This window comes from Poecile atricapillus, chromosome 16 (genome assembly GCF_030490865.1).
Source record: "Poecile atricapillus isolate bPoeAtr1 chromosome 16, bPoeAtr1.hap1, whole genome shotgun sequence".
In the NCBI taxonomy this organism is placed as follows: Eukaryota; Metazoa; Chordata; class Aves; order Passeriformes; family Paridae; genus Poecile; species Poecile atricapillus.
Genome location: NC_081264.1, coordinates 6,542,940 through 6,570,269, shown reverse-complemented (window position 1 = coordinate 6,570,269; position 27,330 = coordinate 6,542,940). Strand labels below are relative to the sequence as shown.

Genomic DNA, 27,330 nt, shown 5'->3' with positions numbered 1-27,330 from the left:
CTTATCCCAAGAACCAGTAGGTCAAGAAAAGTCAAACAAAAAAAGAAAAAAACAAACCAAAACAAAGGTAAATAATCCAAGAGTTAGTACCTTGCAATATATTTGGAGTGCCTACCCTTTCCAGGGATATCCTGGGTTTATGCAGCATATGGAATATCCTCCCTGGCCAGGCCACTGACAGGGAACATCAGCAACTTGCCAGGACTGAGATGAATGAAACTTAATGACAAATGGGGAAAAAGTCCAGAACATTGACTCTGGTTTCCTTCTGCCTTGCCCAGTTTGCCTGCACAGTGATAGTGCCACAGTTGTCAGTGCTGCTCACACTAATTAGATCTGCACAGCTAGAGTGGAACATATTAAGGTTAAGAAAAAAATTACCCTCTGAACCCACTAGTAGATATTCAGAGGAACTATTCATTTAAACTTCAACTTAAATACGTATTTATCTTTGTGCTCTGAAGTCCAATACACCTCATTTTCAATTTAACCTCTCCTCTTTTATGCTTTGTAGAAGTTGTACAAGATCATTTATGCAGAGACTTAATATTTATAAAAAATTCAAGCAATTGGAAGAGCCAACATTTCAAAGGGTCAGCAATCAATGCACAGAACCCCCAGTGCCCTTCCATCTGGAGAGATACAGACACAAACTGCCAAGTGCACGTTGGGAGATGCTCTGGATTTCACATCCCTGGCACGCCGGGGGGAGCTGCAAGGAGGGGAACACAGGTCAGAGCCTCGGGCAATGTAAACTGTAAAAATAACTCCTCTGACTGCAGCCAGCTCCAAGTCAGTCTCCAACACCCACTGGAGCAGCCTGCAAGGCAAAGCGGTTCTCAGGAGGAGGAAGCAGACAGGAAGCCATGGTGGGGAAATACGGCATTCCAAGCTGGGAACCGGGATGGAATCCTGCCCTGCTCCGCTTCCCTGGAGCTCCATCTCATCGTGCTGATCTGTGCCATGCTGCACTTCCCTTCCCAAGCAGTACTGCTCACCAGAGAGAGCACAAATCAGCCTGTGTCGGGCTGATGGACCTACCCCCTCCTAGATTTCTTTATTTTAGGAGTAAATCAGGGGTCCATCATGCAGAGATATCTTCCAAGTACAGACAAAAAAATCCTACATATCTTGCAGGCTGCATTCAGCCCATGGGTGCAGTTGTAAAGTTACCACCTCTCCTCTGCTAAACAGCACTGAGTAATTCAAAGCAAATCCCCTTGCAAACCTAACAAGGTACTCTCAAAACCTTCATTTTTCCAAGCTTGATTTTATAGCACTTTGACAGGGTCCAGACACTGCCATCTGTACCTTTCATCCACCAACATCCACCAATTTACATTATTTTGTAATCTGACATGCAGATTTAATAGCTTCATATTAGGTGTGTTCTGAAGGGAGTCTGAAAGTCTAATTCCTACTCCCAGCACATGGAAGGTTAGAGTGGTTCTTTTTATAGGCTACCCCAGTCTCAGCAAGATTGGAATATATAATGGTCACAAAATGTTAACCTACAGCTTCTGTGTGTAATAGGAAGGTGTTATAGCCTGGCTTTAGACATAGAACAGTGGGGAGCAACATACCTTAACCTGCTGAAGGTCATGTGTGGATCTAGAGATGACCCACACCTTTCACACCTCACTCGAGAAACCACCTTTCTTTCTTGCTATGATTAATGGGATTTTCATGTGGTATAAATTAGGGTGAAATATTTCTTTCCAGTGGAAAGACCCCAAAACTACAAGTACACATAAACATCAACTTTTAATCATTTCAAGAAGCTTTGCTTAGAGGTAGTATTTTAGCCACTTACTTACAGTAGTAAGACACAGTATAAATATGCAATAGAACAAAATTAATTAAGGAGGTAAACAGCAGATGAAAAGTGCCTGCCTCAAAATGAAAGATAAAACCATTTCAGCTTGACAAACAATACTAGAATCATACTTTAGTAGAAGCTTTCTTAATTTCTTTGCATCCTCTCCTTCATTCCTTCTCCTTCCTATCCTACCCCAAATATCTTTTCTGTGCTATATCCCCAGAGAGCTGTAAACTCTCAGTGAAAAGACAACAAAAAAATTTGAACAAATACAATGTGAGATTTCAAATACAAACAGCAAATAGTAATATGTAACAGCATTTCTTTTTCTTGTTTGGATTTACACAGAGTTGAAATCCATTCCCTTTCCTGAAGGGAGCCCAGCGGGCTCTCAGTGTCACATGTGACAGCAGTCGTAAGTTAATAAAAGACAGTAAGTTTACAAAGCTTACATGCAATACTTGATCCTAAAGCTCTTTTCCAATGTGAGTGGTTCTATAAGTAAAGAAAAATTAAAGCAATATGCCCACTTTGCTGAGCCATTGCCTGCCCCAAGAGCCGCCTCTGCCAGGGCTGTGGCAGCTCCCGGTGCTGCAGAGCGCTGTCACAGCTGTCGGGCAGCTCTCCTGTAGCCCAGAGCTTACTGAGGCTTTGCAGATGGGAGATAAGCAATACTTTATGTTTTGCTCAGATGTAGATTATGAGCCAGGGAAAAGAAAGCTTAAAAGGTGAATGGCTTCTTTTGGCATTAGCTGAAATCTCTGTATAGTCTCCAAAGAAAGCCGACAGCGAGGTCAAGCTACAGTATGGGAATTCTATAGTCAATAAAAAGCCCTGTTTTTTAAGCTCTGAGTCAGAAAAATTCAATGTGGATGACCACTTATTGAAAGGGTCATCATCCAACAGAGAGAAAATTGCTAGAGCAACAAAGAGCCCAGAAGTATCGCTCAGTTTATAGAAACCACAGAGAAGAACGAATTCTAAATCTGTCTCCTCCTAGTATTAATCTAGTTTGCCTCCAAGGATCAATTTACCCAGTAGAAACCACACTGTGATGGTGCAATCAAGTTCCTTCTCCAAAATCTGAACTTGAACTGTAAAACAACACTGTTTTGTGACTGCATGCTGACATTTACATATTTACTTATCACTGAAAGCACAGCTCCAGCACTGCATTGACAATCAAGAGGGACAGATGGGGGTTCTTGTCCCTAGATGGGTTTTTTTAAATTTTCTTCCATGAAGCAACTTTACTTTTGCTGTTCTCCAGATGACTGCACTGTGTGTTGGCATCCTCAGGATGTTTACAGAATCAGAGCTGAGGAAGACCACTTAGAGACTTCCCGAGGCCTTGAGGCTGTCCCCTCTCAGAGAGGGGTTTCAATGCACCTGCACAGCCTGAGAAACACCGATCCTAACACGGCACCAACCTTGCCCAGGCGCTCTCCTACCAAGAACATCAAAGCAACGCCTGAACAGGCTCCTCATGGATCCTGTAGCAGGACTTTCCATCCATTAAATGACTTGCTGTGAAACAAAGCCAGCTCAACGAGTCTTGTAGCAGAATGTCCCACTGCAGTGAAATAAAAACCTCTTGTACCTCAAGGCAGAGACCCCTCCCCTACAAGAACGATTTTGTGCAATTGCCCCCCTTTCTGATTCTCATTCTCAAACCAGTTATATCTTTCTGCTCCTCACTTGCTCACACTCGTGCTCCCAAAGCAAGGAATTTGCTTTGCTAATTAGTGCCATTAGGGAAGTTGGGGAACATGAAGCACAGATTAAAAAATTGTTCAGGCTAGGTTCTTAGCACTTCACCCTTGTGATATATCCATGTTGTAAGCTCTGCACTGAACAGCACTTGACTCAGCCTCAGTTTGCAGCAGAGAGAAATTAATTGCAATCTAATAGGATTCAAATTGGTACAAGGGATCCCATCATTACGGGACAAGACAGAGTAAAACCGCAGTACATTAGCAGCCAGCAAACGGCTTCGGTCAATGCAGTGGAACAGGCAACACCATGCCCCAGACATGATGAATTGATACCTCAATAATTGTAATTTATTAATCAGTACTGCTGAACTAGCATACGGACCAGGTGGGAACGGGCTGAACCTACGCCGTGTTTGCGGAAGGAACGACATTCCTTTTGCAAGGTCTAACTTGAAATAATTTTACACTGAAGTGAAGATGTGTCACAGCTTAATTCAAGCAGCAGTTATGTGTACTGAAGGATGAAAGTGTAAATCAGCAGCAGACTGGGAAGCAGAAGGCTCCTGATATCAAATGTCAGTGGAGTTGCTCCCTTGCTCTGCAACCTTTGGCAAGTCACTTGAACCTCTGGTGCTTCAACAAAGGCAGGTACAGCACTGGGTCAGGAGCAAGATTCCCATCACAGGCCACCCTCATCCTCTGTGCTTACACCTGAGGTGAACTGCAGTCCCTTCCTCGCCGTGTTTAAAGCCAACACTGGAGTTAGCACATGAGACTGGCCCGTGGATGTTTAAAGTCATGTGTGACAAACAGGCTTTATGTAATGAATTACGGTTAAGCTGCAGGAGTAAACCTGACAGACATGCACATGCATTCACATAAAGCCCAACTGTCCCACTTCCACATGAGTGGCTCCAAGGGAACATCTACAAAGCACAGCCAAGGTTGGGCTGTGACATGGATGAATGCACCCACAGCATTTCCCTCCAGGTAGCACACGGGAGGCAGCAGAGCCCAAGGCAGCCGAGGTTAACAAGCTGGGATCCCCACGGGCCTGCGTTCCTGCTCTTCCTCTCTGCTCAAGCCTATGCTGCTGAGTAGTCGCAACTTGTTGCTAAATGAGACAATCATTCCCATGCCTAGGAATGCCACACTCCCTGTGGATTTTGCTGGGCAGGCAGAATTTTAAGAATTTGGAATATTTTCCAGTTAGCTTCAGCAAACAGAATGTAAGCCACCAACACCGGAGGTGCCAACACAACCCACTGGCAGCTGCTATTTCCCTTCCATCTTCTGTTAGGGAAAATCTTTTGGATGCCAAACCCCCTGAAGCACAGATCTGCCACCCTCACACCCAGCTAGACCTTGACAACTCCGTTTGCCACTTCCCACCTGAGGTCAGTGAGGAAAGCAAAGGGTTCCTGCATTCACTGCAGGAGGACCAGAAGACCACACAAGAGATGGAGGTGTGGGTCTCTGAGCTAAGGGCAGCACAGAAACAAATGCCACTTCTGGGAAGAATAAAAGAAATTAATTAACACTGAATTGCAGGAACTTATTTTTTTTCTTGGCAAGCCTATTTAGCTCACTGCAATCGGCTCTATGTACATTTCATACTCTAAGCTCATAATCAAGTGGGGCTATTTCAGAACACTACATACCTGAGCCCTATTTCAAACTTCCTTAACTGGATCTATTCCTTCCTAAAGCTACCCAAGAAGGCAACTACCAAAGACAGAAAAACCACAAAATTACACATTTAGTACTTCTAACCAGTTCTTCACCCTAGAAGACTTTTAGAGGGTATATAATCAAGAAAAAGAAAATGGTTAGGCTTAAAAACTGGCTCAGCAAGTTTGCTATCAAGATCCTCGCCTGGGTTTGTACTGTGGAAACACCCTCAGTACTCACACCTAGTTCTCAATCATGAGATGATGATTAATACCAGCATTAGATCATCCTCAGCAATTGCCAGGGCTTTCTGCAAGGTTCTTGCTGGATTAAATCATTGAACAGTGCTCAGCACCTCTAAGCAAGCCCTTGAAACCTGATGCTGGCATCCATCCTGGGCACCTGACCCGGCACATTCATCTGGCATGATGCAGAAATACTGACTTGGATGGAGTCACTTCTCTCATGTCCTCTGTCTGAACCAGCTCGTTGTGCTCTGAGTCAGCTCTGAGCTGATGTGCCAGTGCTATTTCCAAATCCAGACAAGCCTATGGATGATGAGGTTCCACAACTTAAGGCTCACAAGACCCAGACTCCTACAGCAATGACCTCCTCTCTTCCTTCTTTAGGTTGAAAAAATAGTGTTGCATTCTCCTGTATGGTAATAATCATCATGTCCCCTGCCGCTTTTCTTCTGTGTATTGCAAACATTTAAAAAACGAAGTAAAAATTATTTTCTCCCTGTTACAGATAAGCAGACACACAAAAGATGGCTGAGCAACTAATCCTCTTGCCCAACAATCTAGTAACACAAGTGAGTAGCACAAATCCTTTAAACTCAACAGCTTTATCAACTAGCACTACTGGCAGGAATATGGTCTTTCCTCCTCTCCCAGACAGAGTTATTTTTTGAGGAGAAGGGCTTTTAAAATATGTGTCTGGAAACATAAAAAAAAACCTAACTCAGATACTGCATACCATCATGCTAGAGATCAAGATTTGTATTCAATACAGAAATAAACCACGTACAAGTTAATTCTTTACAGAGTGACTACTAGGTGAAAGACACTATCTGATAGTGAAAAAGAATGTATTGCTTGCTTAATTTTTATTTTAACATATGTAGTTCAGCACTGGGAACAGCCCATTTTTTGGACAGGTAGACAGAAAAGATTGACTTCTACCCATTAAATCCTAATTCTGTCAGAACAAGCTCCAAGTCAAGAAGTGTGTCAACACTTAACCAGGAATTAACTAAGGACTCCCATTTGTGTAGTTGTATTAGCAGCCTTTGCTGCAAGAAGCAAGTGGAAAAGGCCTTCAGCTTTTTAGCAGGTTTAGCAGATCCACCTCAGGATCATCACATCTCCACAGGTCTCTGAATGACAGGATACACCTGATCAATGTGGGTGCTGAGTGCTGCAAAAATCCTCTCCTTTCCTACATCCTGCAAGTGCATGCAGCTGAAGCACTACAAATTCCTGATATTGCCTATGTAAGTTACAGCCATTCTGCCAAAATAAATAAATAATAACCATTAGGAAAATGAGCACATGATGCCACAGAAGGAAGCCTCTGGAATGATCAGAAATCCTATTCTGAGTCTCATTAATGGAGCACAACAAACATCTTAAAACAGCTTGCACATTTTATGTGCCTGGATCTATCAAAGTAGAAGAAAGACATTTATCCTAGTGAAAGTGATCAGAATATGAAACTAGAAATCAGAGTAAACTTGGTATGTGGGATTTGTGTAAATGCTGAAGTGAACGAGGAGCATATTGCATCAATAAGTCACTGAGATTTAGGCTCCCAACGAACTGAATCCTTATGGGGGCAATGTCAGCCCCATCCAACCTGGACTTGGGCACTTCCAGGGATGGAGCCACAGCTTCTCTGGGCAGTCTGAGCCAGGGCCTCACCACCCTCACAGGGAAGAAACTCCCAACACAGTTTATCCTCTTCTGCATTTTTTTTATTCACAGGAAGGACACATACATGTGTTCAGACTTCACACACACCAAATTTCAAGCCACTGAAACACTCCCATAGAAAAACTATCATTTGTGATGACCAGTTATTGTGAGACTGTAAATAAATTTCTATTCTTCGAGTACAGTGGCAGGTCAGTAAATGCTGAGATCCAGAGTGGTGATAATTATATAACCAAAGAAAAGAAAAAAAAAAAATGCAATTCAAGCAACTAGAACTCAAAAGCTGCAGGAATAAAATTGGGTTTTTGAAATCATATTTACAAAGCTACGTGATAGTTGGATGAACACAAAGCACTATAAAGACAGCCAATTCCTGAAAAATATTATTTCCCTGTTTCTTGGATCAGTAAAACCCCTACTAAATTCCAAAATATCTGCTTTTGGCTCTGCCTTAGGCTTATGCCTATTTGAGATGACCCAAGGTTGTCATATGACAATGCAGTTCTTACTAAATAACACACACACACAAAAAAAACAAACCCCAAAACCCCCACCAACACCAACAAAAAAAACCCACCACAAAATACACTTCTGAGTTTTTTTTTTCTCTGGGACAATGCAGACTTTATTACATCTGCTATTACAACGTGCCTATAACCATGTTCTCTAACAAGCAGCCCTAAGGTCAAATATGTTCCTTGATCAATTTACTAGAGGTCCCTGGTGCTGCTGCTGTGGGTAGACTGTCTGGGGAAAAAAAATAATCCCTTTATTCCTTTGCTTCGCTATAAAGAAAAAAAAAAAAAAAAAGCTGTCACAAAGACATTTTTCTTTTCCCTCTGCTCTTGACAAGTCAGGTAAACAGGGAGGGAATACCCAGCATTTGTACAGGCACATAAAACCACACTGTTTATTTACCGAGCTACTCAACGTGGCAGGATGATTCAGAACAAGGCTAAGGGGATTGGGAAGATGTCTTAGCAAAAAACCTGCTTTTGCATGAGGACAAATAAAGAGCACTCTGGATGTGTGGTCACCTTTGTACGGGAATTTAACAGTTCAGTACATTGCTACAGTCAAATAACTCTGACAAGCAATAGCACCAATTCACAGATGCAGTCATCACATTAACCCTCTCCTGGTTTTGTCACTAAAGCTGTGACTGTTGGCCTGGTTTTGCTCAACACACCAGTATCAACCAGTAAGTAATAACTCTGCCCAGAAAATCAGATGTGACAGTGGCAGACTTGCTACAGAAATCACTTCAGGCTTGCACCCAGCAGCAGGAAAGGAGTTAAATCTCATTGGCCACAATGCCCGAGTACCACTCTTACTCATGCCTGACTGCATGACTTTAGTTTCATATGCTGTGATTTATTTCTTTTCACTCTGTGTGAGGGTTTTAATCACAGACTGGCACTGATGGTAACGGGAACCATCCCATGCAGCCCCCAACCTGGAGTGGGTCTGGAGCTCCACGTGCCTCCAGTTACTTGTGGGCGATTCCAGGGATTGTCTTTGCTTATTCCCTATGGCTGCTTCCCATCCCTTCTGAACAAGCATGCTAAGTCCTGCAAACAGCCCCTTAAAAGGCACTCCCCTCAAAAGAAAAAAAAAAAATTACCCTTTGCTAATGGCCTATAATGGATCTAAATAAAGCCTGAGCTGTTCCTTACTCATGCATAACTGCATTGCTTCTGTTCCCTTCACACCCTGCCCGGTTGGCAGAATTTCTAGAAGGGTTTTAGCATGGACAGTTGAAACACCCACATGCTGCCTCAACTAAAAAAGCTTAATCCTGGAGCACCTTTCTCCCTGTGTGAAAGCTAAACATGGTTTTTATTTTGGTTACACTGGTCCCATCTGCACTGTCAGCTTCAGCCCATGAAGACTGAACTCCAACCACATCCCCACACATATTAGGACAGCATCTCACCCAACACAATGGCCAGAGAAGGTTTAAAATCTGGCAGAACTCCAACCCTCACATTTCATATGGCCAGAATAGAATTCTCCCTAAAACAGCAGACTCCACATGTAAAACACCGAAGTCACCACACCTGGTAATTCATCAGCACACACACCTTGGTGTGCTCAAAAATCAGGACATGGACAAAAGACGAGCAGGGGCCACTGAGAAAAGTTGGCAGCTTCTTCCCAGACCACACATTCCCACCCGGGTGCCATGCCCTGGCACAATTTTAATCCATCTTTCTCTTTAAGCAGAGACAGCACTGCCACTGACGATGATATGACAGTGACAAAGGAGGGCTGAAATTCAGACCCAAATTGTTATTCCCCTCAGCTAGGCAGTTATGCACAAGAAACACTGCTTGTAAACACTTCTTTGTCAAACACTCAATTACAAGCTGCTTTATGAACAAAATGAGGCAGTCACAAGGAAAGTGAGAGACGAAAATGGGGAAGCAATCTCCAGTGGCTCTCAGCCATCACACCACCATGGCCCAGGAACATTTCGGGTCACACTGCCAGCCCCTCTGACAGAGGGCATGGACACATGGTGGGAAAACACCAAATCCAGCTCTGCAGAACGGGGTTTGTGTTGTGAGACCTCTGCTTTGTTCTGCTGTTATGGTTATTTCCTATGCAGTAAGGAAAGAATAACTGGTTTATTTTTATATCGTGGCTTTCTGCAGTCTGAAGCAGGAAGAAAAGGAGCACATGTACAAATGTGGAACAAGTTCAAAGCCCTCAGTTCAGGCACCACTTGCAATATGACTCTCTTTGTGTCATCCCCATTTACACCTTTATACATTGAAACTGCACCATATGAGCTAGAAAGTAACTGGAAACTGGAACATTCTTTTTTTTTTCATGTTAAAGCTGCAGATTGACTCCATATCCACAATGTCCAGCTGAGCTACCTCCAGCTTCGATCCTAAAAGGACTGAAGCTCTAACTCCAAGGAGATATTTCTGACTGACACTACAGCCAATAAATGTCACGTTAAACTGTAAAATATTGCCCTATGACCACTTGAAAGTTTTGAGAGCCAACAGAAAAACAAGTTCATGAGATCAAGTACCACTTTCCAGGAGGCTGCAATGTTACAGCATCACAGGGCTGTTCATCATGGCACTGGTATTTTCAAGCTGCCCTGGACAGCACTCCCTATTTGATCCACTACCTCATCTCTGGATTCTTTTAGCAAAATTATTCCAGTGCATAAGATTTCCCACAGGAAAGAATTTTTTCCTTGTTTTTAGTATTAATTTCAATGAGTCAAGGAGAGCTGTAAGAGAAAATGTCAGAGCAAAGTGAAACCCATTGCTAATCTTCAGCTTTAACTGGAAATGGATCTGCAGATGAAGGAAGAATCCAGCCTGTGCTCCTTTCCCTGGAGCTGAACTGAAACCCATTAACCAGAAGAAAGTGGAATGGGGAAGAAAAGGTAAAGCTAAACGTTTGTTGTTTTTTTTTTAATTAAAAAACCTGCACATATTTACACCATTGACTTTAGACACCAACACTCAGAATCCAGTAGCTACCCAAAGAATACTTTGCTTTGTAATCTCAACAATTCCAACTGCAGAAAAAGCAAACTTGAAAGACAGCTACCAGAAAGAAAAACAAGCCCAAACTTTTGCATGTAATGATAACGAGAGTTTACAAGTATAATTCCTAAAATTAACACATGAAACCTTGCTAGGATTTTTTTTAATAAATTAATTTCAAGGCTCAACTTCAGAAAAATTTTAGAATCAACTCAGAATGCTAATAGCTGGAAAAACCTACATACAGACATAACATATTTCACGTCCTGAGTTAAAGATACCTAACTACACCTTAGGACTCTCCCAGCCAGTAAGTTTGGAAGAGCTTTAAATCTATCACAAACCCCTGCTGCCTTTAGTTAATTTTTATGTTTCTTTAAGACAAAACATAAGGGAAAATAGACTGATGCTGCCAAAACAATTGTGCAATGGCATTCACCTGAATAGCTACTAATAACCTTGCTTGCAGGAAAAATGCAAGTGCTTATTTTACCTAAGAGATGCCTTCAAACCAAAGATGTGCTCACTCAAGCTGTGTATATTCTCAACAGCTCATGTAAACCATCCATCAGGCAGAAGTATGAAAATTATCTCCCTTAAGAACCCACACAGAAAGAGGCTGAGGGGTGTGGGTAACACTGCCCGAGGCTGCAGTTTGGGAGGCGAGAGCAACTGAGAGGTGGAAAACAGCATCATCTTTGATATGCTTCCACAAGGAAAGCCAAGTCAGCTGGACCAGTGCCACTGAATGACTTCAGGCAAAGACTGGCAGCTGCCAAAGCAATCCTGCTACAGCTCCTGGCACACTGGGTATTCTCAGCCTCCTGCAGAAGCTGAGATCCACGGCCAGCAGTCAGCAAGGACAAATTCTGCACGAGGAAAGTAACAGTACCTCGTGAAAAAAGGTATTTATCCTGCCTCAACCACATGTGACATTGGGATGTCATTTTGTTTGTTTTAAATCGGCTGATTTAGACTGGAGAGGCACAGATGGTTTAGTCATCATACTGATAAGTGTGCTAGGAGAAGAATATTGGCTGTCTGCATCAATTGTGCTTATTTCACACCAACAGAAATACCTGTGATCATCCCAAATATCACTGCAGACATGTGGTGCAAGCAGAGGAACAGAAGCTACAATCAGGTAACACATCCCAGCCTCTTCTGCAAAGTTAGCTAAAACATTGGGCAGCTAGTGCTTAAATCAAAAGAAGTGACCTTTTAGATGCTTCTTGTCCAAATCAGAAAAACAACATCCAAAAAGACTGTGGGTTCTTCAGGGCCTGCAGCATCCACACTGAACCCAGGAATAAGGTCTCTACACATCTCACAGGACACCTGGAACATGTCCTGTCCCACAGTATGAAGAGATGTACAATAAAAACCTCCAGCCAGGGCTCTGAATCTATTAAAATAGCTCACACTACTCCATTTTTCAACTTGCTAAAATCACAAGATCCAATAGAAGTGCTCTAGCTTGATACCTTCTCCAAAAGAAATATACAAATAAAGTGAGACGAAGGAAGAAGTTAAAGAGGACTTAGTGCATTGTGTCAACCAATTATATCAACAGAGAAAAAGACAGAAGTGGTTATAGCTTCCTGTAAATTACTTCATGTAATTAAATCCCCTTCTCTAAATTACAGACCATTTAGCTCTTCTTTTATAACAATGTAACCAATGACCACCAACAACCTTTTTTATAGCATCTAATGCCACATAAGCTGTTAGCAATGAAATTTCCTTTTTATTTCTCCCTTTCAAAAGAAGCTGCTGTAATGAGATTCATTCACAGCTACACACAGACTGTCATGGAGAAGAGAAGATAGCCTTGTTTCCCTTTATTCTGCTCCTCTCTGAGGCTAAATTTAAGCAAATGTGACCCAAAGTCCTTATCTGTCATCTAAATGCAGGCAGAGAAGTTAAAGGTGACCAGCAAGAGTTTTAAAGCATGCAGCTCATAACTGGTTTGATTCTCCACACACAGGCATGGCTTAACTATCTTCCTACCACTTGAATTTTCTGACCTGTCTGAACTTTGAAACCACCAGGAGCATCAGCTCAAGACATGTTTGCAAGCCCCTGTTTGCTGAGGATGAGTCCTGTCCGGTGGGAGCTGCTCCCCCTGGATTGCCCCTGTAGGAAATGCCTGTGCCCCACTCCAGAAAAGCCCATGGCAGTAAAATGCTGGCCAGGTGAGCCAGCCCTGCCCAGCACAGCAAGGAGCTGCACTCAGAGGCAGCTGAGCCTCTCTAGAAGAATCAGGAGAGCTCTCTGAAAGCAGGGACAAGTGGGGCACACATGGAGCAGCAGTACTGACAAGGGAGGGTCAGCTACAAAAGGGGAATCCACTGGTCCAGACAAGTGTTTCACTCTTCCGTGAAAAAGATAAAGCCACATTCTTTCACATATCACACTTCCACCAGCCAAAACATGCTTTACATCACTCTTCAGAAAATAGTATTTGCAGTGTAATAAAAACCAGCATATGCTTCTGTTTCATTCTTCAGCATTAGTCTAAAAATAGTTGGACACCCTACAATTCTATTAAGCATAATCTCGTCAATTTATGTTTCCCTACCAGAACTGCAGAGGGTTTTGAAATACATTTTTTCTGGCTTAAGCAAAGGCCGCCTCCTGTCACAGTTCCCAGAGGGTTTATGGCACTGTTTTGCACTGCTCCTGAAGCAGTGTGTCACAGAAATCTGTTCTGGAAGCCCTGCTGTAGCTCTCCAAAGGTGGCTGCAATCCCATGATGAAGTTACCTGTGCCACAGCTATAATGCAGACTTTAATGGTCTAAAGTTGGTACAGCATTTCAAACAAACTACGCACACTGCAAAATTCTCCCTCTTGTGGCTCTGCAGCCACTTCCAGAATCTTGATGAATTCTTGGATAAATTTAGCAAAAACAACAACTTCTTCGTAATAGCAGGGTTTCATTTGGAAAATAAACATCCACTTTTTATTTACAAAGGATTTTTTCTCCTCCTGCCACTGCTGTGCTATGCCCACTGCTTCCCTCTACTTTGATCCCGAAAACAGAATACCAAGTGCCTAACCAGGACTTAAAGCAGATTTTTAAATTAGCTCCTGACAGTGCAAACAGATTGCTATTGATTGAAATGAGGCTGATTTTAGGCCTTGGATTAGCAAAGCTAATGCCTGGATGCTGTGCTGCCCATTTCAGTGCTTTGCACCGTTGCTCCCCAGTGGTTTCCCAGGCAGCTGTGGAGCCTCTGCAGCTGCAGATTAGCGGGAGAGAGCAGGGCAGGGCCATCTGTGGCTGCAAGGAACAAGGGCCTCCTCCCAAATCCCCGGGGCCAGGACCTTGCTCTGCACCCTCACCAGGAGCTTTGGAGCCAGCCAGGCTGTTCATAAATTCAGGAGGGAGCTGCTGTTTGGGAAGGCTTTGCTGGAGCCCAGCACCGCGACTCCCCAAGCCCAGTGACCTCCACTGCCAGCGCCGTCCACTCTGGATGGAACCAAAGCTCTGGGAGAAGCCAAACCCCGGCTTTCCTCTCCAGACAGCCAAAGTCTGGGGCAGGGGCTTCACCCAGGAAATTCCCCCAGGAAATTCACCCAGGCAATTCACCCAGGAAATTCACCCAGGCAATTCACCCAGGCAATTCACCCAGGCAATTCACCCAGGCAATTCACCCAGGCAATTCACCCAGGCAATTCACCCAGGAAATTCACCCAGGAAATTCACCCAGGAAATTCACCCAGGAAATTCACCCAGGAAATTCACCCAGGAAATTCACCCAGGCAATGGCACTGCCTTATCAGCCCTGCTCCCCCAGCCAACACAAATGCCCGCTTAAAAGAAATCGGGTGTGAGAGCTTTCATGTTGAACATTCTTGTTCTTACAAAGGTAGAAATGGATCCTGCTTTTAAGCAACATTTTGCTGATTAAAAGAAAATGGACTTTTTTTTCCTCTTGCTTTGTTGTTTAGTTTCAAAGAACGTTTAAATAACAATATCTGCTAACAAAAAGGGTAACATCAATTAGAAACAAAAAGAAACTAGTTTGTATAATTTCAGCGTTCAAAAGCAGTGAAATGCAAACACCAAAGCAGCACAGACCAAACCAAACCAATCCCCAAAACCCACATTAAAGGCAACCTTTCTTCTTTTTCTTTTTTTTTTTCCTGTATGCTGACTGACTAGAATTCTTTGGGTTTTAGTAGCCTGAGATACTGAAGGTAACAGAATAATTTACTGTTATATCTAGACCCTCTTAGACACAACTCAGCTTCCAAATGCTACATTATTAAGACATGGAAGAACAGGCATATCCATGTCCTCTGGCTAAAGACAAAGACTCCAAAGGTTATTTTTCAGACTCACTCTCCTACGTGGCTGCTGAACCTCAGCTAAGAAAGGGACATTTCAGTCTCTGAACTGTGCACCACTGAGCACACACTGCCTCCAGCCCACCAGTGGATTCAAATCCAAGCATGATAAATACTATTTATCATTATCTGAAAAATACAAGTAGAACTCAAGCAGCTACACGGTCCCATTGCCCAACTGTCAGCATGAGCAATATGATGCCAAAGGAAATTTTCCACAGTCTTTCATTATCCAGATGAGTTTCTAGACCGTTTCCCTCTGTCTGGGAAAAGGCCCCACAGCCTTTCAGTACCACCACCACACACAAATGGGGCCAAGGGTATGTAAATGGCTTGAAAAGGAGCTATCAATTTTCACCTAGACATCAGAAGAAGCAACTTGCATCCTGGATGGAAAAAATGACTTAGTGTATCACCTTTAGCTCAGATCAGCAGTAACCCAGAGCACAGCCCTCCTGGGGGGCAGGGAGGGTGTTATATCCATTAATGAACGTTGGATAACGAGACGATGAGCATCACAGAGAAACCACATGAATAGGTAATCAAACTTGTTAATGCAATTTAGCAGTTCCAGTCCAGCAAGAGGCACGGCAAGGCGATCCATTAATCCCCGATGGTGCTCAGCAGTTTGGGGAAGGCTGGGCAGGGAATGAGCCTCAGGAATTAGCTGTGCTTTCCCTCCCTGCAGGAAGCTCTGCTCAAGTCACAGAGATGTCACCTCCGGAGCAACAGGACCGTGTTCACCCCCCTGCCCTCTCCTCCCAGGCTCCAAACCCAGCACGCTATTTCTGAGCACTAAATCCGTGCTACACCACCCTGCTCTCCTCAGCTTCTCTGAGACTCTCCCTCATCTCGGGTGATTTAAACAGTGGGTGAGAAAAGGAAGGAGGAGGTGTAAGACACTAATCTTCGTGACAAATGACTATTTGCAGAACACTGTGTTATTACAGCCGCATTTAACATCTAAATATATTCAACACACTGTGATGCTCCCAAGCTGACTAAACAGAGAGCCTGAGGTTCAGCTAACTGGAAATACCAGCAACTCCTTCCTATGAGCCCCAAGCCTTTTCAGAAGGTGGTCATTGTACAGAAAGGGCAATGGGTTCCTAGAGCCCAGGAAAAATGGTAAAAAACCCCAAAATCACAACTGTTCTACATCCACAGTGCTCAGACATTCAGAGGAATAAGCAGCTCCAAAAATGAAACCAGAAAAGAGAAGAACAGTTCAACTAAAGTTAATCAAGGACTGACTCCAAGTTCAAAGAGTGACTCTCCAAAAACTAGAATATAGGACACATATGGGAGCACTAAGAGGTTTCATCTTATATGTATCTCTTACTTAATCTAATCAAATTATAAATCTCACCCTTTAAATCCCTTAAAGAGGAGAGGGGCTGCTCTCCCACACCAGCACTGTCTGCACTTTGGGGGGGATTCCTTTCCCCCAACCACTGGGTTAACTTTGGACAGGGCCTTTTGAGAAGGCAGTGGCTCAAACCTGCCAGGAATGCTCCTGTGCTGGAGGCAGTTTCAGCCTTTCAGAGGGGTTGCTTTTACCCAAGGCCACTCTGCTACACCAAAATACACCCCAGCTTTGAACACTTTCTCAACTCCTTGATGTACCTGATCCTGATGACTGCAAGAGCTTTTGGTGATCCCTAGAACAGCAGTTTCAAGTCAGCACTCTTCCCTGTGTACATGTGTTGAGCCCCAAACTCTGACAAATCTTGGACAAAAGGACCTAGACTACTTGAAACGCCTTTTTCTCCCTCTGCTTAGTTACAGCAAGAGATAAATGTGTTTAAATGATTTTTATACACAGTTGGGAGTAATAGGCTGGAAAGGACAGATTGGTTCTTGCAGCCCTCTCCCCATAGCCTGAGGTACAGAACAACCAAATATTCAGGAGCAAAGCAATCTGGATGCTTTGTCAAATGGAGTGAAGTACAAATCTAATTTTCTAAACAAAGCAGACAACCTGGCACTGAAATCAGCTTACCACTTTGCACCTCTCTACAAGGATTAGCAGAATGCCATAATTATAATGCCCAATTTGATTTATTAGAGGAGGCTGCATAGAAAAGATGACAATTCAGTAGCATTGTAAAGAGAAGAGATGAGAGTAGAAGGAAAGCTTCAAATTGAACAGTAATTTCTAAGCAACATCTCAGTATAATTAGCATTAATTACAGTAAGCTATCCAAATTAGGTATAAACCTATGTTTAATAACCCTGAGATGCAAAAATCACCCCCCCAAATTCCAGGAAACTTAATATTACAGCCAATTTGTCTAGACAGCTTGGCAGGAAATGCCAGAATTTTATGTGTGAACTTTGTGGTTACTAAAAAGAAGTAAAAATTATTGAACTTGTCTATATCATTTGCATAATGAGTTTGAACTAAGAATAGCCTATTTATGTAGTTTAGATTTTGCTGCTACTTTCATCAACCTTACAGACTTCCAAACTTGTGAAAATTGTATCAGCTAGCACAATAGCAGGTATTTAAAAAACCTCCCTTTCCAACAAGAGAGGAATTCTAAGTGTGACTTATTTAGAGGCACCATGTATTAATGAGTCACTCATCACAGGTTTTCTTTTATACTCTTTATGCAAGCTCCTCACTCTTTTTAGAGTTTGTTACCTATCCTTACAGGTTAAAAAAAAATTAAACAATGGAAATTGAATTCAGGTTTTTATGAATGTGGCAGCAAATCCCCTATTTAATCACTGATGGCAGCCAAATACTACTCAGAAGAAGTAAGTAAAAACATTCTTATTTTTCAAAATTCATATAGCAATAAACTAAGGTAGCAGAGTATGAGAGAAATCAGAGTCTGCCAGTACAACAAAATCTCCTACCCCAGAGGTTTCTATGGAAGTGCCATGAAATCCCTTAGTGGACACAGCTATGTGAAACTGAGTTTTAAATTTCATGTAGAAGATGTCACTGTTGACAACCTTTTCCTCCTGCAGGAAGAGAGAACCTCCCCACTGTCTCACACATCCACAACTATGCAAATCCCTGCCATGCACTGCATTTCTTGCAGTGTAATTTTAGAACTGAAGAAACAACTTTCACCAGACCATGAGACCATTTTTCTAACTTAAAATGTGATGAGCCCTTTTAAATCAATATGCTGAAACACAGAGTATGTGGTGGAGAAATTATAGGGGAGGGCTGCAAGACATAACCTTCATCATCTTTTTAAATATTTAAGTATTGTAAGTCTGAAATAACATTTCCAGTAACTGGACAATTCAATCTTTGGCTGTCTGGCACACACACAGGATTAGTTTCACGGAACAGAAGGTGGCTTGAGTTAAACAGCTCTTTTTCTGGTGGAGAAATGGAGAATAAAAACCACTTTTTCATCTTAGTGTGTTTCTTAGCTTGGAACAAATGCTGGAAGGTCAAGTACACTGTCGTTCCCACTGGCTGCCACTTGGCACCCTGTTAAGGACAACTGGGAAAGTGTCCACAGAGAGATGCTGCTGGGCCATGGGGACTGCCAACCCATGAATGCACACTGAGTCACTAACAAACCTTCCTGCTGAGCAGCAGTTAACTGATAAAGAGCCTGCCAGCCACACTGCCTTTTCTTTGTCACCTGACCCTCTACACACTGGCTCAGATGGAGTCTCTGGAATAATTCCCTCCAGCATGACAACTCTTCATTCATTAATACTCCACCACATTTTAGAAGGGTACACAGGAAAGACTGCCCAGAGCACAACTTCCTGAAAAATTACTTTCCACTTTTAAAATCCTTGGAATAGTCACTCCTCCTCAGCACTCTGTTTTGGGGGTAAGTGAAACTCGAGTCATGAGATGGACATAGAAGTTTGTATCCTGCAGGTGCACATTGCCCAGCACAAATCCTCCAAAGGAGGATTATCATAACCAAAGGAGGCTATGATCTGATGGACGATTTCTACTTGTGTTCAGGACCACAAACCTACTCTATGAACCACTGCACTGTATCAAAGGTGCAGGACACAAGGGAGATCTGCTCCTTCCTTCCTACGTTACTCAGTACACCTGGATTCCACTTCAGCTTATGGAACCTTCCCTCAACACAGGATCTGTGCACTTGGCCACAAGTCTTCTAAGAGAGTTTGTTTTCACCAGCACAGGTTACCAGAGAAGCCATTTACATGGACAACCTCACCTACCAGCAAGGACATCATCTCACAGTGGCCAACACCACGACAGTTGCCTCAGATGAGAAGTATTTCCCTACCTGTTTGGATAGCTTCAAGGGAAATTTCTTCTTCATCCGTTCCTTGCCTCGTTCTGCCTCTCTCTCCGAGCTCCCCGCATCATTGTTATGGCCATTTTCACTTGGCTCAGCAGATACACAGTTTTCAGATTCTCTAGGTTTCTTGCCTGGATGCCTCTCCCATTTCTCCTTCCGCTCCTGAGGCTTTAGTGACATGTCCTTCTGTAAAAGAGATTTAAAAAGAGAATGGTAAGTTCTTTCAGTTCTTTGTGGCTACCTTGAAGCATTAAGCCGCATAAATACTGAATAAAAACACAAACAAGACTGTATCTTCCAGAGATGGCTTACAATGAAGAATTAGGCATGCACAATGCAAACAGTAATTGTAGATTAGATTAGGATGAATATTCTCCAGGCTATGTGTTTGATTAATTTCAGTGACGCTGGAGCTGGGTATGAAAATGAGCTCACATCAGATTAATTCAGAAACCATACGTCAACAGCACATGAGCAAATCAGCATCCTGAAGGGAAGCCTTAAACTGTTCAAGTGAAACAGAGGTGGGTTTTATTTTGTTTCTGATCTGAGAACAAAACATATCAGACCCGCCCCTTGGGGCTGACAGTCTCTGATTCACAGCAGCATTCATATGGAGAAAGGCACTTCTAAAGCCCTACCACGAATTCCCTGAGCCAGAGAGATCAATGGGATCCAAACACACAACAGAGGTTGAACACTTCTAAGTGTTAAGTGTCTGCCCTGAACCAGGCTCTAACACACAATCTAAGCAGAGTTTAAAAGCAGGTATGTCATGTCATAATGATTAACACTGGAAGTGAGATCAGAGAGGTGAATTACTCCTGCTATCCCTGGCATCTCTGAGGACTGGAAGCTGAACTCCCAGTGAGACAAGGTACCAAACTTCCTCTCTATGCACACCGTGTGGAAACAGAGTTGCAGAAATAATATACATGCCAAATCACTCTGACATTGGTCACTGCAGCTGATAAATTTTTCCTTTATGTCTTTTATCAACTGCTCAAGGATAAAAACTGAATTCTTACAGGAATGTTTTGTAGGATATCTATTCCAATTATTTTTTTATGTGAAGTAAATAGATTAGGAAACACCCTGAAAACACAGCTTCCTATGCTGAAATTCAGCCACAGATATTTTTCTAAATGCCTCGCTTGAGTCTTTTGACTCAAGCAGTTACATGACAGATATTTGTATCTTACATGAATGGAGATCACAATACAACTGCTCACATCAATGCACACACCTTCAGTACTGCAAAAGAGCTCATGAAAATCATTAGCTCTCTAGTCTCACAAAAACCGAAGCCCAACAAAAAAAGAAAATTAGAAACTGGAATGAAATGCCCTGCTGATTGCTCCAGATTACTTCCTCCCCCTCTCCTTTAATTAGTGAATTGACTGCCTCAGTGTGCAACATGCTGATTCCACTCCAAATCGCTCACTTGTTTAAAGTTACCCTTCCCTGGGAAGTGAGATGATGCACTGGCACTTTAGGGTCACAGACACAGAAATTAGAACCGAGGCAATAAAATACAGCTGTTTTCAATTCCAGCCCAGGCTCCAGATAATCAGCCAGCACCCAACCTCTGTGCACCTTGCACAGGAGTCCTGTGGGGCTGGAGGCTCCTCTTAGAACACACACAGATATATCAAGCTGCAAAACCCCCAAAGTTACAACCCTTCCACCAAAATTAAAATACTAGCACTGTCTTGGAGGTACAGAACACACCAGAACACAGCTCAGCTTGCCAAGTCCATTACTGGGGAAAGAGCAAGGAAAATACCTGTCTGGCACTGATCTCCATGAATGATAAAGGATTATAAATCAGTGTTTAGCTGCTCAGTTTGGTTTTTAGTTTAAAGATAAAACTTTAAAGCAGTAGTTCAAGATGCCAATTGAAGAAGGTCAATGCTGTTTACTGGGAAGCTACTGAGATAAAAATCAAAATGCTGATCTTCAGTAGCTAATCAAAAACTTGTCACGTGGAAATGATACCTGCTAACTGACATTCAGCAAAACATTAGAAACAGGAATCACCAGAAATGTGCACTTCTGCACAAAGCCAGATGCAGCTTGGGATGTGGCAGCAGGTACAAGGAAGATGCTGTAGGAGGTGACATGGACCCCTGATGGGGGAGAAAGGAGGCTGGGCCAGGGGAATGCCACCACCTGAGAGCACCAGCAAATCATGCACTCTTGGCTTGAGGGGCAATATTCACTTCTAAGGATACCTTCAAAGCCAATAGATTACCATTTTGGTTTAAACTCTACCTGGCTTCACATGCTGGTTGGCCCTCTTTTAATGCTTTAGGGAAAGTCTTCCCTTGGTACCCACAGCACATTCACTGCAGGTTTTCAGACGATTCCTTTCACCACAGAACTGGACTGGAAATTTGTGTTTTTCTCCTTACTGAATCCTACAAAATTCCTTACTTTGAAATGCAGCTTTTCATCCCTATTTTGTCTGGAGATTTAAGGCTTGTCTCATCACTGAGCTACTAGCAAAATTAATTCATGAAATACAGTTATAGCTGGATCAAAGCCAAGGAAATAATTCATTCACTTGTAGTGCCATCCAAGAATCTCAAGCACTTTCCAAACAGCCTTGAATTAAGCCCCAAGGCCGAGGCTGCTCCTGCCTCAGTGCAGAGAGACCTCTGGCAGCCCCAGAGACAAAGCCACGTTCGTGTGACTGGAGACCCTACTCCAGAGTCCCTTTTCTCCCTGCTTCAGCAGAGGACACAGCTCCCAGGATTTTTTTCTGGGAAGGCAGGACACTGAACTCAGCGTGTCCTCGCTGGCAGAGGGTGACAGAAGGGTGTTCTCTGGGCTGCTAAATGCAGACCTCTGCAGCCTCAGGCAGAGAGCAGGAGGGGGCTAATGGGGTTTCTGTTCTTGCTTCCTTTGTTTCCTTTCTATTTGCTCTGCTCAAAGAGCCTTCCAGTGATTGCTCTTTTACCAAAGTTTATGACCTCCAAGTTGGGGACCTCACTTAGCACAAGAGCTTACTATTTTTGGATGTGCATCTGTGCTTGTGCACAGGCAATTGCTGAAAAATTTAAGCACATCCAGAATATACAGTACATCATAAGAGTGGACATTTATTGATCAACCTTGACTGACTTCAATCCAGAAATCCCAGCCTGCAGGTGAGACTGGCCTCCTGACAAACTGCCCCACTGGAGCATTCCCCCCAGGCGAGCCCAGAACAGCAGATATTTTCACCCTCAGTACATCAGGTAAAACCTGGAGATTCACACAGTGACAGTATCTGAAGTCAAACCCCAAAGCCAACAGGTCTTCACATCAGTCTTGTGGTTTCTGCCCAAGCCAGGAGTCTGCAGAGCTGACTACCTTTGCTGTCACAGGTTCAGTAAATCCCCTTCTCCAGGGAAGGCTGGTGGACCTAGGCCCATTCTCTCTTCTCAGTTCCAGAAACGAGACTGCTAAATCTTGCTGCAGAACATAGAAAACTGTTTTGTTCCTTACTACTTATTGCTTCCAGGACTGTCTCCTACCTGTCCTCACTTCAGAATTTCTCTGACACCTTCCAGGGCAGGCTACAGCCTCTCCATCTGCAGCCCCTTGTCTGTCTGGGCTGCAGATGGAGTGCAGATGGTTCTAATTTGCTACATGGTTACAGATAAGGAAGAATTAGGCCTTTCTTCAGAGACTCTTTCCTGGCAGTTACTCCATGAAACATACAGATTCTATCTCCCTATTTGTTTATTTGCATGTACAGACACCAAAGAACACTTCATCTGAAAATGGCATTGTGGTACCTCCTCCAGCTCTCCCTGGAGACCTCGCTCACCAGCAGCTGTGAAGATTCACTGACCAAGACCCTGGCAAAGGCTGGCAACCCGAGTATGTAACCTAGGCTCTGCAACAGATTTTGGGAGTCCACAATAAAAACCTTTGTGATTTTTTTCCCATCACTGTTCAGCCCAAGCTAGTTATGCAATTGCACCTCAGCTTGCAGCGGATCTGTCAGGAACCCTTAATCACTTGGAACACTCCTTCCTGAAAAGCCATTTTTCTTCTCCCACCAAGGCACAGCTGCAATCTCCAAAGACACTCAAAGTACACACTGCTCAGTTTTAATGTGGGTGCACAGCCCTAAGCTCTGGAATTGAGACTGTTCTTACCCATAAAATGCCACAACAAGAGACTTCTGCACAATGGACTCCACGTTTCCTGTTTGATCAAGAAATAATGATCAGGAGGAGCCTGGCACAAGCTCACACCCCACAGCCATCCGCTGGCTGGAGTTATCACTGCCTGTTTGCTCAGCCCAGCTCAAACTCAGCCTTAATCCTCCGAATTTACACAGCTCTGAGATCTCAGAAAGCATGCAGGGGAAGGCTCTGGTTGTAAATACCTTTCATACACAGGGAACACTTAAAGAACCTGAAGAAAATGTCCAAAACCCACACAGCTAGATGAAAACACTAGAGGTATGCTGCTGGGATGCAGAGGGTAAAAATAACACCTACAGATAATAAAATAACTATCCTTAGCCCTCGAGCATCAGTTCAAAATGCAGCCCCGGTGCAAAATCAAGTCCATCACAATCCCCTGTCCCCAGGGCCCATCGGACACTGCGAGGCTCAGCCTGGTTACACTCCATTCCTGCCAGACTGCCTCTGCCAGCTTCACAAGATGATATGGGCTGATTTCCCAGAAGGGAAACAGCCTCCAGCTTCTCTTTCCACAGCTCTTCACTACAGCACTTATTCCTTAAGTTGGGCAATGTGAAATATCCTGCTGAACATCAAATGGGAGAAGGATCCACACAAAGGAAATAAAAACCACTGCTGCCTCTGAAACTGACCCTGCTTGTTCATGCTTCTGCCTCCAGCTCCTCTCAAAAAATTGCAATGGAAAAGCCCCTCAGGATCTGAGCACCATCTATCCTTATATCAATTTTATCATGCAATTAGCAGTAGGGTTGTCAAACGCGTTTGTTTAATAGTTATGCGAGAGATCCTGGCTCAGAAAGGACCTGAAACAGATTGATTTTAAGTAGGTTAATTTTTAAATATTCCTATTGACTTGATAGTGTATAGAATAGCACCACAAAGACAATAGCTGACAATGTTCTTGTACTTACTAAGCAGAAAAAGCACATTACAAATAACAGACAGGACCACTACTAACACAAACCTACTGTCCATTTATTTCTATAAAGGGGACACAGGCAACAGCAATTCAAATGGAAAGATAGTATTGGAGATATACATAAGAAATGTACATGAAAGACTAACTTTAAAGCATGGATTTGAATATAGGTCTGTAGAGAGAGAGAAACCACTGCAAGAACAGGAGGCAGCACAAGAAGAGATGAATAGCCAACAGGCAAATGAAATTAGGTGAATAATAAGGAAAGAAAAAAAGGGATAAAAAAGGACCACTGAAGGGCATCAGATAGGACCACCCCAAGGTGACTGAATTTGAACTCAGCAGGGTGAACAGGCAGAAAACATGACTGGAGACCTGGAAAATGAGTAGAAGCACATTTAATAGTGGGAGAGGGGAGAAGTTTGAGCTGTGCTCTGGGGAGCTGTGGGGCAGTTTGCTGGCAGTGAAGGCAGGCTGGAAGGAAGGAGGGCTGGCCCATAGCTCAGCACTGTGGCTCCTTGCTGGGAGCCCCCATGGCAGGAGGCCAGCCCAGATTCACTCTCTCAGAGCCCAGGGCACTTTGGGAAGCAGTCTGCTGGCATGTCCAGCCAGACAGCTCAATTTCCACCGATGGCAAGTTCTCACTTCTCCTATAATATAACACACACTTGTTTGTTTTACTTTCCAGCCCTCTCTTCTCCCCCACTGCGAACTTCACTGCAAACATAACTCAAGCCCCCCCAGCCTCTCAGCCAAAGACACTAAAGCTGTTTTAAAAGGCAGAAACAGGAGTCTAGATTTGAAGTGACTTTCTTGCTTTGACCTGACGTTCAAGCAGCGCAATCAATATCAATTAAAATGATTGCAAATGAAATCCTTGCTTGTTTAACCTTGGACTGCAATTCTCCTTTCACAGCTGACATATTCCAGATGAGTTGGGGTCCTGCTTTTTAAAATGCATCACATTTGCTCTGACCCTGTCACATGCTTAGCTCAAGAATAAGATGACTTTTTGACAAGACAGATTTGGAAATGTTAAGACATTTGAAGCTGACACTGGTTTGCAGGTTTATGATACATGATTTAACTTAGAAATGCAAGTGGATGAACCAAGAAACTTGCTGTAATTGAAACACTCAAATTTATTACCAGAGGCTACGTTCCTGTCACCTATGAATAGCTGAAGAGCAAGCTGCCATACTCTGCTGAACGCCCACTTGTTATGTCTTCCAAGAATTAAGACCTTTGCTTCTCAGACCTCAAAGACACAGTACCAAGTAGAGGAAGCTTGGACAAATGTTACTTCAACAAAACAGTCAAAATTTACAAAAAGGAAGGGCAGTTCACTATTCTTTTAAATGTATTTCAATCCACATTGAATTTACAAGGCTTTGCTTGCATAAGATCTGAATAAATAATGATATAGTGCTGAGCAGTAACTGTTTTTAAAAACTGGGGAGAAACAGGGTGATACTGTTCCCTTCCTTTTCAATTCCATTCCTCTCCCTCCACATTAGGTGGAAGTACCTGGAAACAGAGTGTTTAACAATCATTTAGGGGACAATAAAAGTCAGAATGCACACAGCAAACATGTTCATTTTAGCAGGAGGCCGAGGAAATCAGCACCAATGCGAACATATGTTGTCCATGTTTTTGGTATGAGCCCTTCTCCACCATCACCCATCAGGGAGGTGGATACACAAAATCTCCCATTTGAAGCCGCACTCCACCAGCCCCACAGGCAGCCAGCCGTGACTTTCTCCCTCTCCAATTTCCTCCTCAGAGCCTGCAGAGAGCTGCACCCGTCTTCCTCGCTGCCTCCTCGCAGACACTGCACAGCTATTAGGACTCCCACAGGTGCTTGCTGTCCATCAGAAAGGAAATGATCCCATTTTAAGCCATCAGTATTTCCTCCAGTGATGGCAGTAAATGCCCGACGAGTGCTCACAGAATTACTGTCAGCGGAAAGTGTGTCAGAGAGCAAGGGAGCTTAAATGATTGAAGGGAAGCTGGGGCACCATTTTCAGGTAGATGAAATGAGGCATATTGCAAGCGCAGCCTGCCCAGCTTTTACAGCCTGCAGGAGTGCTGAAAGGTGCTGCTGCCCATGCACCACCAGGCTGCCCTGCCCAGCTTTCACTGCAGATAAAAAGTACATTTTGGCCAAAGCTGCTTTTGGGCAAGATTGGGAGCTCAGCCTGCCTGGTTTATGTCGTGTACAAAGGAGCTGGAAAGTGCTTGTGCTGTGCACCTTCTGCAGCTGATTTGATCGCTGCACTGCCAGCTGTGAATGCTGAGCACAGAGCTCACGTCCTTCCTGCTAACTCCCACCCTCCCAGTTCCTTCCACAGGGACCCTTCAGGAACAGCAGCAGCACCACACACTGCCCAGCATCCCACAAGTGACAGACTATGCAAAAACATCCCCATCTTCAAGAATGTGACCTGGGGCCATCACTTCTGAAGGTATCCAAGCAAGTAAGCAAGTGACACAATCAGGCACACACTCCAGGTCCAGTGTTTTGGGAAGACATTCCTCAAGTGTGCCACTATCCAAGGACACTGCTGAACCCACACTGCTGATAGCCAGCAAACACGTACTTCTTGACAGAGCAGCCTTTAAACAGTTCACCTGAACTAATTTCCCTCTCAGCAGACTATTCTAATAGGCACTCCTTGAATTCAAACAGCTCCCACCAAGTGGCAGAATTAGGACCTGAAGAAGCAGCTCCTTCCCGAAAGCCAGGTGTGGCCATTTCATCCCTCATTTCCAACCTTGCCAGGAAGGTAACACAACCCCCAGTCCCCAGCTGGCCCTAAGCTGCCAAAGGAAAAGGCATGAGGATCCTACCAGCACAGACTGGTACAGCAGCTGGATGCATTCATCATTACCAATTTTCAGCTAAGCTAGTCAGATAAAACCAGAAACACAGTGT

The 27,330-nt window shown here is 43.6% G+C and overlaps 1 protein-coding gene across 19 annotated transcripts in view; it reads right to left on the bottom strand.

Annotated features, from left to right (window-relative positions):
• Nucleotides 1-27,330, bottom strand: part of FBRSL1 (fibrosin like 1) — a 503,429-nt gene that overhangs the window by 349,301 nt on the left and 126,798 nt on the right. For all 19 annotated transcript variants that reach the window (XM_058851229.1, XM_058851236.1, XM_058851238.1 and 16 more), the window contains exon 2: nucleotides 19,257-19,457. In XM_058851229.1, coding sequence (XP_058707212.1) covers nucleotides 19,257-19,457 — 201 coding nt within the window. The remainder of the gene's footprint in view (nucleotides 1-19,256; nucleotides 19,458-27,330) is intronic.